We start from the raw sequence: 16995 nt of genomic DNA on the forward strand, positions 1-16995 counted from the left end.
TATTTTAAGGCATGAAGACTTTTTTTTTTTTTTTTTCCCACAGGAAAAAATATGTGATTTTGTGATCAAATATGAGTTTTAAGGGATCAAATTATTGACTACAGGGGGACTTTAACCATTTAATCATTTACAAGTCATGAAGGAAATTCAGCTCAAAAGTTGGGTAACACTTTAGATTAGGGAACACATATTAACTATTAAGTAGTTGTTTATTAGCATGCATAGTACTAGTATATTAGCCTTTTATTGGTATTTATAAAGCACATATTAATGCCTTATTCTGCATGACCATATTCTACATCCCTTAACCCTACCCCATACCTAAACATAACCACTACAACAACTACCTTACAAACTATCAATAAGCAGTAATTAGGAGTTTATTGAGGGAAAAGTCATAGTTAATAGTGAATATGCATTCCCTAATCTAAAGTGTTAACAAAAGTTTACACCAATCCATAGTGCAATTAAGCTTCACTCTGAAAATATGGTTTTAGCATACTTACATTATTAACCTTGCGCTAAGCACAACAAATTTCGCTCTGCACCACTGTCACCATTTATTTCACTAGCTTGCATTTGCAAAATCATTAATCTGTGGTGATTTCTCTCTTCTCCTCTATATCTGCAAGTATGAATATCTGGAGGAAAAAGGAAGATGAAAAAATGTACATACAAAAAGAGGGACACTAAAATTGGGCCTATTTCGGCTTTCATTTTCTTTAAGTTGTCTTTTTTCTTTTAAGTGTGTAAACACACTTGTGCACACTCACACACACACTTAGACAAGCATATTTTTCCCTGTGTTGGTCGACAAATATGGTCTTCAAATGTGCACCAGTGCACTCATGCACACAAACCAAAAGCAGCAACCTTCCACAGAGACGCATATGTCCCATTTCTAAGCCGCGTTAATGTACTTTTTTCCCGGAGACATAATGTACTCTCCCTGACATACATACATGAACGCTTTCATGCACAAATATGTTCCATTAACCCAATAATGAGTTCACATGCCATCGCAAATGACACATGTAAACAATGTGACTGAAAAACATAATCCCAGCAATTATTGTACTTTCAGATTGCAGCTAACCGCAAGTGCTTGCTGAAAGAGTGCATGAACCAGTTTGCAGTAAGAGGTGATTCGCAGATTGTAGTGTGCGAAAGGTTGAGCCTGGTTTGTTTCGCCTCATTTCCGCAGCCATATATTTCCATTACAGCACTCCAAGAGGACCGAACCCAGTTCCATGTATAGCGCATGCTCCGTGTGTCTTCTTGCCAGCAGATCCAGCAATTAAATGCAGGACTTGGACTCTTTTTACCTGCACACTTACCTTGGGCGCACTACGCCCTATTTTTAAATGTCTTCCCTGAACTCTCAGAAGTGCCTAGAAACTACTTCCCCCTTATTCCTTTCAACCCCATTTTTGTTATAGCGTAAAATGTTCCCCAAGGCACTTCACCTCCACTCCATTGTGCCTTCCTTCATCCCCATGGCAAAGCACTATTTTTCATCCATCCATCTATTAGAGAGTTTTCACAATTGGTGACATGATATGAGCCAATCAGTGGAGCTCACGTGATCTGTCACTGGAGTGTGGTCAAGACGGAGGAAAGATAAAGGATTAGTTCACTTCTGAATGAAATTTTCCTGATAATTTACTCACTCTCATGTCATCCAAGATGTTTATGGCTTTCTTTCTTCAGTCAAAAAGAAATTAAGGTTTTTGAGGAAAACCTTCCAGGATTTTTCTTCATATAGTGAACTTCAACAGTTACCAACGGTTGAAGGTCCAAATGTAAGTTTCAGTGCAGCTTCAAAGTTCTCTACACGATCCCAGCCGAGGAATAAGGGTCTTGTCTAGTGAAACAATCGGTCATTTAAAAAAAATAAATAAAATAAAAATAATATATATATATATATATATATATATATATATATATATATATACACATACATTTTAAACAACAAATGCTCGTCTTGGACTGCTCTGCAATGCGCCATGCATTATGTTGAAAGGTCACGCGTGATGTACTGTAGGCAGAAGTACCTCGGTAGGGTGAAAAACTCTCATTTTGCGAAAAACATCTCATTTTCTCCTCCAACTTCAAAATCATCTGACATCGTTGTTTTAACTTTTTTTGTAAAGGCCGTTTGACTTTGCACATTCGCTTTGTAGACACTGGATCAGTACTTCCGCCTACGTCACACATGACCTTTCCAATGTGATTACGTCATGCGTGCGGATCACAGAGCTAGTGCAAGATGAGCATTTGTGGTTAAAAAGTATAATCAATTACATTTTAAATTTTCAAATTATTATTATTATTTATTTTTTTTTTTTTGAAAATGACCGATTGTTTAGCTAGATAAGACCCTTATTCCTCGTCTGGGATCATGTAGAGCTCTTTGAAGCTGCACTGAAACTGACATTTGGACCTTCTATCCTTGAATATTTTCCTCAAAAAGCTTAATTTCTTTGAGTTTATTGATTGTCGCACTGATACTGCTGCAGTTTATAAACATTTCCCCTGCATGATGTTAACTTTTAGTAGCAAGAAAACAGATGCTTGTCAAAATATAACAATGTCTTATTCCTACTTGCCCTACACTACTGTTCATACGTTTGGAATCTTTAGGATTCTTTAAGGAGTCTCTTCTGCTCACCAAGGCTGCATTTATTTAATAAAAAAATGTAGTAAAAATAGTAATATTCTGCAATGGTATTACAATTTAAAAGAATTATATTTTAATATATTTAAAAATGTAATAATTTATTCCTGTGATGCAAAGCTGAATTTTCAGCATCATTACTGCACTCTTCAGTGTCACATGATCCTAAAGAAATCCTTCCAGTAAACTGATTTGGTGCTTAAGAATAATTTATCAATGTTGAAAAGAGTTTTTGCTGCTTAATATAAATAATATAAATAAGTATAAAGGTTTATATATATATATATATATATATATATATATATATATATATATATATATATATGTGTGTGTCTTTGATGAACAGAAAGTTTAAAAGTACATACATATTATAAATGTTTTTTTTTTTTTAATTGTCACTTTTGATCAATTTTTATGTCTCCTTGCTATTAATTAAAAAGTATTAATTTCTAAAAAAAAAAAAAAACCTTCAGCAAATCAGCATATTAGAATGATTTCTGAAGGATCATGTGACACTGAAGACTGGAGTAATTATGCTGAAAATTCAGCTTTGATCACAGGAATAAATTACATTTTAAAATATAATATTATAGAAAAAAGGTTATTTTCAACTGCAATAAGATTTCACAATATTACCATTTTACTGCATGTTTTATTTGATAAATGCAGCCTTGGTGAGCATCAAAAAATAAATAAATAAATAAATAAAACAAATAATAATAAAATCTTTTATCTGAATGGTTGTGTACATACAACAAAACAAACAAATTGAATCCGCAAGCCAAGCCATATCCAAAAGCAACATCACAAATAAACGAACAGAAGGACACATTCAGATATTAAATCCCATTAAGGCTCAAAATACACATGGAGAACTCAGATCCCTATCTGAGGATCTAGGGAACAAAAAGCAGAAAGCAATGTGTATCCATTAGCGTGTTTTCGGCAAACGGTGTCCCCTGCTAGCTATTTGATTATAATTAAATTACATCGGCCCTGAGAGAATGCTGGAACTCTCTTGTCTATATTCTGAGTCTCAGTAGGAGCTCTGGGTTCCAGTGACAGGCAACTGGGAGGAAACCGATATTGACAAATTCTAAACATGCATTTAATTGTTAGCATAAATTAGTTTTTATCTGACTCAGTGAGGATCAAGCTAACATAGGTGAATTATTTCTTTTTTTGAGCCGAAGTACCCTTCTTCATTCTTCTCACTTGCTTTCTCTCTTTCATTTTCTCCCCCTTACTGATCGAGCCTTTGAAACAAAAAGCTCTGGTCATCAGTCATTCTTCACGTCAATGCTTTTGAATTTCAGTCACTCGTCAGGAGCACACGTTGATGAGGAAGAAGTGAAATGATCGGCTTCATCTCCCAAATGCACCGTAACTTGAAACAATCAGCTCTGTGCTACAAGAGAGCCTGCGCCACATGTTGCCACATCAAAGGCTACGCTAGGTGCTCGAATCTAACATGCAGCACTCTTGTGTTCACTTCCAGAAATGAGTTAGAACACAGCTTGCAGTCCTCTTGTGGCTTTTAGAGCGAAAGGGCTCACTTATTGAAACGAATCAAAAGAGTCTTGCTCTTTGATACCTAAAAGACAGATTCAGGTCAAGAGGTGTAAAATGATACAATATAGTAATAAATAAGGTAAATGGGTAATTAATAAAATAGCAATTCAGAGGAATAAATCTTAGATATTCCATATGCACTGTATCAAAGGCACAATATGTAATTTTCGCCACTAGAGGTCACTTATTCAAAACAAAGAAGTAGCTTGGTGATGCCGCGAATGAGCGTGGAATCATGGGCATTGTCATCGTCATATCCACGGCTGATGGAAAGGAATTCGATGGACTCGGGCAGAAATCATGTTCATGGATGAGCTAATATATTAAAGTTTTACTAACGTTATGGTGATATGAATCAGGAGGGGTCAAGAGCCATGGGAGCAGGACGAGGCAGCTGAAACGAATGCTAATAATAGACACCTGCGATGTACACTGGTCTCGAGTCCAGTGGAGCTTTTATTATGCTTATGCTGCAGTCGGTCGCTTCCGCTCTTTGTGGGATGCGTATGTAGGGTAACGCAGTGCTGTTTTACACGGTTAAAACAATCAAACTAAATATATTTGAGTGTGCTTAAAGTTATGTTATAACATTGCGTTTGCTCAGTGGCTGGTATAAGAGACTTGTTGCACTTTGCAGTAATGTAGATCGATATTAGTAAAACAGGAACTCGGAGTTAGCACGGATATGACGGGCGATGCAATGACATGCTCTGTGTATTGGTTATAATTGCTGATTTCTCTGGATTTAAACACTGTTGTAAATGTTTGGGATAATGCATCCCAAAGTACACAAGTTAAGGTTTTTTAAAGTATAGCACAGCTTGATATTGTCCCCTGAGAACTGATCAGATTATAAAAAGTAACATTACATACTAAAATAACGCCAGACTAGGGGTGTAAATCTTCAGGTCATACATTTAAAGGTTAAACACCGAAAAAAAAAATGAGACTCATTATCCAGTATATTGTCACAAGCTCTTGCTAAGGTTTTCTAGTTATATACCTCTTGTTTTTAGACAATATAGTCACCCCCCAAAAAAAACATTACAGATGGTAAAGGAGTGGCAGAGCCTACGGCAACTATAGTTGCCTGTGGGCTTAAAGGTTTCACTGCTGAAAAACATTGATGATGCAGTGTTGGATCTTTTCATAAACCTCCTGAAATCTTTCTAGTACCAGAAAAACAAACAACATGACTGCATTTATTCAGGATTACAGGCAATCCTGAACTCTCTAGGAGTCAAGAATGAATGCAAAGCAGTGGTGCCCTTTACTGTCCCTATAAAGAACAGAATGCACTTGATGAAAGTGGATGTCATCTGTAATTTCTGTAATTCCTGCGTTCTCCGTAGGCCTAGAATGAATGTCTGACTTTGCATATTAATACTATCAGTCATAACAGTTCTTTATTGATTTTCTTTCATTTCACAGCACCAAACTGCATTAGTGAATCTAAACTTGCAGAGGAATCCTTCAATGCAAACACAATTGTCACTTTGGCTGAACTTCTCTTATTTTCCACTCACGTCAAAGCCGTAGCCCATGGCAAATAGCTTCGGAGAGAAAGGAGCTTTTAAAAGACGTGTTGGATTTTGCGAATGAAAGCTGTTGTGCGGCTAATGCATGCCGCCTGAATATCAAGCGGCCGTAATGAAGTCATTTATCTGAGAGTAGCCAGTCTCCCGCTATTCTCCTGTGTTCATTAGCCTGTCACAGCCTAAGAAACAGCTCCTCATGCAATTCTTACTGAATATAATCAGCATTAGCCCAGAGAAACAGCAGACCGAAGAGTAAACATCAAACTTCTGTCTGAAAGGTCAACATGAATGCCAAAATAGGTCTAATTCATATAGCTGTCACCTGGATTTCCAATTGCTAGCACCTTTTTTATTTACATATGTTCCAAACGGGTACGTTTGCAACTGTCAAACATAAAGTGGCAGCCCTTATACCCACTAGTCAAACTCTGATTAGCCGTGCACCTTTTAGAAGAGCGTTAATCGTACCATTTACGGTGAGAGAGACTTCCTTCTCAGCTGCTCCGACGCGAGGCACCACCGCACGGCACACATACTTCCCGGCATCCTCTTGCCTGACGGATTTTAGTGTCAGGATGTTCTCGTTGCTTAGCACCTGTAATCAAAGGTCAAAGATCCAAACATTAGAAATAAGCACAATGGGAGCTGGCCAGAGTCAAAACGTATCAGGACGGATGGGCAGCTAAGCTTGGAGAAGGGCCTTCTTCTCAATTATTAAAATCCAATTTGGGTCAGATGAGGAGGACCGTGTGAACACTGGAGATGATAGGTGACAGTCAACCGAGAGAGAAATAAAACCAGTCGGTTTCAGTGGGGCAGAATTTCCCCAATGTCTGTGCCAGCATACGGACGTACCCCAAACTGAGGCACTATCCATCTGCGAGTAATAGGATTGCAGGGAATCTTAAAAACCCTGATGTTTGCCATCACGGTACAGCTCTGAGTGTAAACACTATGTACCATCATGTCCTTGAAACAAGAATGTCTTTTTAATGAAAAAAAATACAATGAGTTTTTAGATTCTGTTCCTGAGCTGTTCAGGAATAAAAGGCAATGCATTAGTAGATCAAAGGTTTTATACAAAGAACATCATATTGAAGTTTAAAATGAATGGATGAAAAGCCAAAAAATTGGTGATTTTTCATTTCTGATTGATCTCTTCTTCTTTACAAAGATGGAATGTTGTCTGAAAATCAATCTACTATTAATGTAGCTTGAATGAACAATGGGATGGTTGGTGTAAGAGAACCGTGTGTTTACTTCAAAGATTAAACTTCGAGTTAACTTGGGTTTAAGGGCAATGCCTAGAAACGTACCACTCCAGAGCCCCTTTTCATCCATACAATAGTTAAAGATGGGTTTCCTGTCCAGGCACAGTTAAACACAGCATCTGATCCTAGGTCGACCTGTAAAGACTGGGGCTCTGCTGCCATCCGAGGTCCAACTGGAGAAAAATAGAACAGGTTATAAGATCTACTCAGAAATGTCACATTTGTAAGCTTGTTTTAGGAAGCTGAGAATTAGTCTCTCATAATAATTCTCCTGATATTTGTGGAGATACCTTCAAAAAATTATGAACCAGAGGTGTCCAATCCTTCTCAAGGTGGGTCATATTCCTGATCCAACTTTAATTTAACACACCTGAACCAGCTAATCAAGGTGTTTAGGATTACCAGAAGTGTGCAGTAGTAGCTCTATGGGGACATGGTCGGCCGGAACCGAGAACATTTCCTATAACACTAGATATACCTGTACATCAGAATAAGAGTGGCATCTACGCTAATATCTGTCTCTCTGCTTATCCTGAGGTTTTCCGGGTGCTGGATCCAGGCCGTATCCAGATCAGATGGAGAACCTGTGTCTGGACCTGACTACAACGTAGCCCAGGAGACAATGGGCCTACAGATCCAGTTCTGGCTGCATCTATAATTCAGATTTTTAAATCTCCGTATCCGCTTACATATATTTATATATAATCTATTTTTAATCTCTATAATAAAAATGTATAATTCAGATTTTGATCTCCATATCCATTTACATATATTATATATATCTTCCAAGGGGTTTTTTCCCTCCTAGGACTTTTTTCCCAGTGCTAGCACGCTGGGTTTTTCTCCTAGGGGGTTTTTTCCACCCCTGGGAGTCAGCCGACATTGGCTTAATGTAGCACCATCTTGTATATGTTACATATTACCACGCTTGCTTGTACAGCTTATTTTTAACCATTTCTCTTTTTTCTGTGCTCCTAATATGTAAAGCTGCTTTGAAACAATTACAAATTGTAAAAAGCGCTATATAAATAAATTTGACTTGACTTGACTTGACATGGTGCTCCAGGATGGTTTGGACACCTCTGTTATGAACAAACAGAAAGAACTCACAGTAGACATCCACGTTCCGACTGATGTTGGTGCTCCCAAGTGGGTTGGTGACCTCACAGGAAACTGGCTCTGTGAAGAACGAGTGGTCCACTACAACCTCATAAGTGTCTCCAGACACTTCCTTTATCACGCTTCCTCCTTTTGCCCACCTACAAACAGTAGAAAGAGATGTGTTTTGAAGCCCACTCTAAGCAGTTAAAGAAGATGAAGTCCCAAACAAGCATTAGTACTAAACAAACGTTAGTGGTGAACCAAACAGAAGCCAGTGAACTTGATGGTTTTATATATTTCATTTAGCATTGAAAAACAAAACATGTTGCAGGATGTCATTGTTCTGTACACTCTAAAAAAAAAAAAAATGTGCAAAAAATATATTAGTACCTTAAGGTTACACATTGCTACTCTAATGTACTAATATGCACCTTTTAGAGATAGACAATGTACAAAGTTTTCCTTCTAAGGGTACTGCCCCAGTGACAAGCTGTTGTACCTCTAAAGCCTAGGATGTCAAAGAACTAGCAGTGACGAAAGCTGACTGTGTTGTCGCCTCTCGTCGGCAGCGTCTCGGACAAAAAGCTGCGTTTGAACACACCAAAAGGACTAAAGGCGATTGTCAACTAGCATGTGTGTAAGTAAATATCTGTCTATATCAGCAGGTATCAATAGTCAAAAAGTTAACCGAAACTAGGACTGCAGATATACAAACAGTAAACAAAGCAGCTCTTGCTTATCATTTTGAATATCAATCACGCTGATCAATTACTTAATTCCAGTCGGGTAAGATGACCTAAATTTATAACAGCCTTCTGTCTATACCTCCTTTCGCTTTTATTCTCGTGCACCGACTCATTCGCTAAGCTGAACAGCCACTCTCACTGACGGCCGTCAGGGTTTTTTAGGCCGAATCAGCATGTTGAATTGGTGTCGGGCCGTCTGTGAGTGTGGCTGCTCAGCTTAGTGAATGAGTGTAGTGGAGCTAAACTCTAAACAGGAGCAGGATTGGACACCCCTAAATAAGGATGTTGTTCAAGGAACACTTACCAGTTACTTCCTTGAACAACATCCTTATTTATGGGTGTCCAATCCTGCTCCTGTTTAGAGTTTAGCTCCACTCCTTAAACACACATGAAACAGCAAATTAAGGTCTTCAGGATTAATGGAAACTTCGAATGTTGGGGCAGGTTGTACCTAAACTCTACAGGAAAGTGGCCATCTAGAAGCAGGATTGAACACACCTCTCCTAGTTGGTCCTGAAACAAACCTTCTGTCAACTAGTCAGATTTAAGGGTTGGAGGGTTAGAGCTGGTATTGGTGCAACATTCTTATCAATCTATCATTTCTGTTTTAATTTTATAGGTAGTTAAGGGTTATGAACCAGGTTTGGGCTATATTTTATCTGAATGTTGTACCAGGTCCAGCCAAAGATGCCTATCTTTGAATATGTCCTAAAAAAAAACACTTTCACTGATTTAAGATATTACATCAAACTTCGCTCTTAAATTCCCCTACAGTTCATTTATAAATTTAAAGCCTTGCTATCGGTCTGAGATCTAGTTTTCACCTCGAGCGGGCAACAGTGGTACTCTCTAAGATAATTTGATACGTATCCTTAAGCTCATTTGTAAAAGTGGAATCAGATCCACAAGTCGAGAACACGTTAACCCTTTTTAAGCCTAACTTTTTTACTTTAATAGAACAGAAAGCCATCATTAGTCCCTTCCAGGTGTACGCTATCACAAAAAAAGTGGAACCCAATTTAGAGGTTACCATGGCAATAACAGGAAGACCTGGTGTCTAATCCAGTTGCTTCTATTATCGTCATCAATGAGACATGATAGCTGTATGTCAGTAGGTGGTTAGAGACCGGCAGAAAGAAAGACAACCACCTTCTGTGAGAGCCGATGTCTCCAAGGCTGTTTTGTTTGAGGAAATTACAACACTGTTATATGACAAATCATTGAAGTGAGATTTCTCTTGCCTCAGCATGTTTTTTTGCCTGGATATCAAGTTAACAACACTGAATAGAACCAGACTGGCAAAAACAAATCCTGAATTGACTAACAGACACCAGACTCTTTCTACAGGACACAAACCCCATATACTGTACCAGTGACACCAGATGTTAATAAAATGTCAGCACTCTCCATGAGGAACTATATGTTTATGTAAGATGAATGCATCTTCTGGCAGGACTTAGTTTCTCCCAAACTGACAATGTAATGCATCTCTATGTCTCTTGCTTGGTCTAGTTTGTGATTCCTTGTTGGCAACTATGATGGGACACATTTGTACAAGTCAAAGCCAATGGAGAATGGGTGTCATAGCCTGATATTAGGGTAAATATTTCAATAAACCAGTATATTCAATGCCAGTTAACTCCTCACTGTCGAGAAGCATTGCTTTACCAAGCCAGTTTTACATCTCAGTACATTCAAAGCAGCCGGCACTGTTAGAACGGTGCCAAAACTTCACTATTTACCTGCTCTGTGGGAATGAGCGCGCAATTCATTACCTCTGCAACTAACTCATACCATCTGTGGGTCCCGATAGAGTGTCATTTAAATGATAACAGTCTCCCTCTTGACTAAATTAAAATAAGGAGGGAGAGCAGTTGTAATTGGCCTAGCTAGTGTGCATGAGAAGCACTGTTTCATGTTGTTAACATAAGCAGCTTAGAACACAGTCTGTTAAATCTGCACAGGCACACCTGTGCTTCCAAAAATATTCAAATCAGGGCAGACGGCTGTGCACGTCGCCTCCATCCTCGACAAAATTGTACTAGGCGAAGTGAATATGCGCCACTGTGAAACTTTATATTTATGGGCAATTACAGAAGCAGTCACCTGCTATATGTCTAAAAGAGTTTTTCTTTCCAGCAGTAACATATAAATTACACAAGGAGCTTTTGAAGCAGCTGCTTTGTAATTAGATGAGAAGATTGACTATGCCATAATTTCATTCAGCTTTAAATAGCCTGTTTATTACAAAAGCCTAGGAGGATGATTATCATGTTCTTTTAAGTAACTAGCTTATATTTGTGCATTGGCCAAGTGCGTCTTTCATTATAAACTTGTATTCATACAGTTCTTTTTCTGTTATGATCAATCACGACTGTGGTCCCTTATGACAAGCAACACATTTTTCCTATTAATTTAAATCCCATTTCCTTGAGTCAATATAGGGGAAAGCAACTATTATGACAGACAATATTTATGGAGTGCCGCCCATACAAGCCTCTTAAATCTTCCTCAGGCTTTACCAGAACGTAGCCGCTGTAATGCTACCAGTTTCAAGCTATAAGTGTGCTAAAGTGTGCTTCTTTTTCACAAGGGGAGTAAGGGGCTGTTCACTCAAAATATGTTTTGTAAAAATATCTATTCACTTTTTGTAATGTCTATTCAATGACAGTGATTCAAAGACATTGCATTATTGTGGAAGATGGAGAACTTTCACAATAATGCATTGTCTTTGAATCACTTGGGACCTGTTTACGGAAAAGAAAAACTAATATGTGCAATTAATTATCAATTAGATTTACTCAGCGACTAATCGCATATTTATTTAAATCATTTTTATCAATTGATAGCTCTACCAATAATTCAAACTAGTATACTGACAGCACAAAACTATGGCAATACAGAGTAAAGCAGGACTGCATGTTGGTTTTAAGCCTGTGGGGTGGCAGACTGGGAGGTTTGGCCGGCAGGAAAGACCCAAATGGCGGGTTAGCTTTGCCAGAGCTGAAGGATTCAGCGCTGCACGTTGAAAGAGCCAAAACATCCGTGAGCACAGTGGCTCCGCTGGGCTTCAGCCAGGGTCTTCTAACAGAACAAACATGACCCCCCAGTGGAAACCCAACAGAGTGTCTGTGTGAACTTTTGTAAACTCTAAGACTCCTTTATTATTCTGGAGTAGAAAGGTACAGTATCAGGAGGAATTGAATGTTTGGCATTCTTATAAGGTAATGCTCAGATGAAGCTTTGGGTCCAAACATAGTTTTTTGCTCACAATTTTTTTTTTTTTTTTTTTTTTTTTAATAAAAAATAACAGCAGTAGCAAAACAATGCTTGTGTTTGAAGGATCTTTGGTAATACTTTATTTTACAGTCCTGTTTCACATATAATTTTTGTAGTAATTACAATAACTTGGTAATAACTAAGTACTAGCCCTGAACTAAACCTAATCTTAACCCATGTAGCTACCTTATATTATTCAGTACTTTCTTGGTAAGTACACTGTAAGTACATTGAACATGCACATACTGTACAATAAAGTGCAACCAGATCTTTTTTGATTGTTTGGAGAGGCGTACCCTTGAGAAAAAGAAGTACACTTTAAAAAGAAGAGTACTTATTATGGAAATAATATACTCTAAAAGAATATACATAAGTGTGCACTGAATGTAATGTTTTCGGACACTTAATTTTATTTTGGGCACTTAAATCATTTATTTACAATTCAATGAAAACGTATTATAGTTTAAATTTATATTAAATGCAATTAGCTATATGTAATTTCATAATTACTTCTATTGAGGATTTATGGTAAACTAACATATACTTTAATGTCATTTCTATTGACAGTTGTATGTCATGTATTTTATATATATATATATATATATATATATAGCCAATCCAAAAATTATTCAGACATTTTTGATATATTTCTACTAGTGGGTGCAGGACACTATAGTTCATTTATGTAAGTGAGGATAGCAAAATAAAGTAAAATGTGACATATTATATGTTTTATATTATAAAAATTCTTCATACAATGGACTACCAGTAAAATTGATAAAAATTGGAACCAAAAATTATTGTAAAAATATATATAAATTATACACTTTGACCTGACCATGTTTTGCTTAAGTGTTATCTGACATAATCAAGATTAATGTTTTCTGACACAGTTTAACTCTGAGATCTTGTCATATTTTATTACCATTTTTTTAAACTACTGAATAAACTGTATCAATGAATGAAATGTTCAAGGTGTCTGAATAAATTATGGTTTGACTGTATGTATGTATAGAACAATTAGAACAATTGTGTGTAGTAAACAGCAGCACAGATTGGATTTGATAGATCTAATGCTTCAGTTTTTGTACTGGGGCAGATGATGTTTCAATATTCATCTGTATGCTGTGGGACAGGTGCTGGAGATGATGAGGTTGTCTTCTCCATCCTCCTCTCCCAGTCTGGGAAGATGCCACACACACTTTCTAGGTTACAATAAAGCTGCTGTTCACTCCATTATGATACCATCACGACATGGACTCATATTGGCCAATCTAGCAGCCAGCAGGACAGATGCCCGGAGTTTAATTTTCTGTTTTGAGATATCGGCTGCATCTGTTGCTGTTGGTTAGTTTTCCATGTGCTGTTCCCTGGTTGATGAATCATGTCTGGCTGCTTCTGAGAATCGCTGGGGAGCGCGGCCGTGGAAAACAAACAACGGAACCGCCCGTATCTGTGTGTGCACATCAAACGCTTGATAAGCAAAGCAAGCAGCCCACCATGAAAACCTCTTCATCAGCTATGTCAAAGACATCACGGCAGAGACACACAACATGGCTTAACTATCCCCAAAACAGACAACTAACAAGCACAACGCATGAAACATAACTGCTATTGTGATAATTGGGGAGTAAATCTGTTTGTTTGTTAGATGAATCAAAGGACATGCTTACTCTTTTCTCTCTCTCTCTCTCTCTCTCTCTCTCTTTTTTTTTAATTTGTCAAACATATTGCCAGGGATAGTTGTGGAAGCTTGTTTCCGACACAAAATAAAAAAATAAAAAAGGTAATTGCACCTTTTTATCTCACAATTCTTACTTTTTTCCTCAGAATTGCGGGATATAAACACAATTGCGAGTAACATGCAATTTACATGCAATTGCAAGTTATAAAGTCAGAATTGTGAGATATAAACTCGCAATTCTGAGAAAAAAACATCAGTCTTTTTTTATCACAATTGGACATTAGAATGGAATTGTGATGTAACACAATTTATATCTCACAGTTCTGACTTTATATCACATAATTCTATCTTTAAATCACAATTTGGACTTTATATCTCACAATTATGTCTTTATAACTCACAATTCTGACTTTATAAATTGTGAGTTTATATCTTGCAATTCTGCGGGGAAAAAAAGGTCAGAATTGTGAGATAAAAAGTCATAGTTACCTTTTTTTATTTTTTTTATTTCATGGTGGAAACAAGCTTCCATAGATAGTAAAAGAATGGCAAATGAAAATCTAAAATGATAGATAGATAGATAGATAGATAGATAGATAGATAGATAATATTATTAAATATTAAAAATAAATATTAAAAAACAATAAAACATTAATACAACAAATATAATAGATAAATAACTAAAACATATTAGTTCCATAATATATCACAATATAAAGCAGCATGTTCAAGTAGCAGATCACTTTCTTTACACAGATATAAAAGAGTCACCGTCAAGAAAATTCATGTTCTCTCTTAAGACACTATTTTGGGGCCAAATGAAGTCCACATCTTTCCTGACTCCCATATCATAAAATGAACCAGAGTGGTAATGATCCATCTCATTGCACATGACTCTGGGTACTTACCACTCCTCACCACACCACATTATGTCGACACCACAATAATAGCATTTCTACTTCTTTAGTCCCTCAATCAATGGCCAACAAAATTACCCCACGTTAATGTCAGGGACATTTCAATGCAGCATGGTGCATGAATCCTAGTTGGAAGGCTATCATTAATTCTAACACTCTCTGGCTCTGATATTTTTATTGCTCTCCCACAGCGAAAGTCATCAAAGCGAGCGTCAATCAAGACATTCATTAAATTCACAAGTGAGATGCCACTAAATTCCTTCAGATCAATGTCTGTCAGAACTTGCTACGGGGCCCGTAGACACGGAAGTGAGAAAGAGGAACTCAGTGCACTGTCCTGAGACGGATAGCATTTAGGAATTCATATTATTAGAAAGAATATTTCACAAATTCTGATCGCTAATAGTCTAATGCGGTGAATTCATGGGCCGTTAACGTGTTATGCTCGTGATGGAGTGCTATCAGAACAAACCCTGGAGTGAAAGAAAACACTGACTGCTTCCTTCAGGCAAAATCACGTAACTCCATTCCTCGCTCCGCACAGCTTACATTCTCTAAATATTTGCAAATATTGTAATAATGAGGAATATTTTCATGCACTGTTTCAGCACCCGATTCACTTAATTAATTGTGCAAATTCTGCAAAATCTATTTATCTGTAAAAATAACATGATAAATGCAATTTGCACAGTGCAGCTTCCTAAAGCTTGCAGGCCAGATCTGAATGCTAGGCAATGGAAGAGGCAGAAGACTAACGCAAAATGCCAGAGTTTACTGAGACTGTACAGCGTTACTCCACGACTGTGATCCAGACACGTACAATTGATCTTTACAATGCTGAAACAGTGCTTGACTCAACATCTGCATATGTATTTGTATATTTAGTCTTCACCATTATACGATGACCTTATGCTTTAAAAAATTCAAAGTTGTAAAGAAGATTATTGAAGAACATTTCATAAGAAAATACTATTTCAGCTTTTCTACTTCAAAATTTCAATGTGTTACTCGCTATTATTACTAGCAATTTGTTGGTAAAAAATGTTTCTATACCAATTTTCAATGTACTTGTATTATAGTATGGAGCATGGGAAGAAACCCGTAGGAAAAAAAAAAAAATCCATGGCCACAGTTTTGCAATTTGTCCCCTCAGTTTATAAACCATACTCACAAAAAAAAAAAATAAATAAACAAAAAAAATCATACCCATGGATTAATAAACCATACCCACAAATTTCCAATCTGTGCCCTCATATTTGTAAACACAAATTCATAATTCGTGCCCACGCTTTTTGTTTATCCACACAAGAACTGAAAAAGCTCCTATTCTGTCATCAAATCTTTTGATATAATGTTTTATTACACCATATACATTTTGTGAAGTTGTAAATAAAACAAAGATTATAGTATGTTTTACATAAAATACTTGTTCAGTCTTTCTGCGGTCCCTATGGGCGGATGAAATGTTTGAAGTGGCCATAGCCACTTTTACAAAAAATGGCTATAACTCATGAATGGAATGAGATATTTTCACCAAATTCAGCACACCTATGTAAGAGCTCATTCTGTGGATGTGGCGACTGGCCACTTGGAGGCACTATAACATGAAAAAAAAAAAAAAAATGTGAAAATGGCTATAACTACTTTACCATTAGTCCAATCAACTTGAAAATTGGCATGTAGTGTCTTCGTCCGAGGTGCCATGACAGTCTATGAGGACATTGATGCATCTCAAAAAACATGGCCGCCATCAGACAAGGTTAACGGAGGCCAATCGGAATGAAACTCACTGGGCCTGTTTGACTCACAGCCCTAGAGGCCTGTGAGAAATTTGAAATAAATCAGCCACCGGGGGGGTGCCTTCGTGTTTTTCATGTGTGTAAAGGATCGTGTATCATGTGATTTTTCGCACACACGCCCACAACATTTGCCCCACATGGTAGGACTCCTCATTAAGAGCAACTTTGCCTCTAGGACCGCGACTGTCCATCGAATCGTTCGTTAAATATTATTTCAAAAACAACTTTGGCGAACTAGTCCTAGCTCAACCTCGATAACTGTTAAAAAGCTTTAAAATGACATATTTTCTAAGGTTAATTGCCTGTATTTGCTGTAAATGGTCTTTTCCATCTATGGAATGTGTTTTACATTAAAATAATATTTCAGTGTTTCTACCTATGAATTTCACTTTTAATTCAATGTGTTACTTG

At 37.1% G+C, this 16995-nt stretch overlaps 1 protein-coding gene across 6 annotated transcripts in view; it reads right to left on the minus strand.

Moving 5' to 3' along the window:
* The window catches only part of kirrel3b (kirre like nephrin family adhesion molecule 3b), a 231040-nt gene that overhangs the window by 22487 nt on the left and 191558 nt on the right, over positions 1–16995 (minus strand). For all 6 annotated transcript variants that reach the window (XM_048168405.1, XM_048168411.1, XM_048168406.1 and 3 more), the window contains exons 7-9: positions 8169–8317; positions 7104–7231; positions 6256–6382 (exon numbers count right to left, since the gene is read on the minus strand). In XM_048168405.1, the coding sequence (XP_048024362.1) occupies positions 6256–6382; positions 7104–7231; positions 8169–8317 (404 nt within the window). The remainder of the gene's footprint in view (positions 1–6255; positions 6383–7103; positions 7232–8168; positions 8318–16995) is intronic.

This window comes from Megalobrama amblycephala, linkage group LG19, assembly GCF_018812025.1.
Source record: "Megalobrama amblycephala isolate DHTTF-2021 linkage group LG19, ASM1881202v1, whole genome shotgun sequence".
Lineage (NCBI taxonomy): Eukaryota > Metazoa > Chordata > Actinopteri > Cypriniformes > Xenocyprididae > Megalobrama > Megalobrama amblycephala.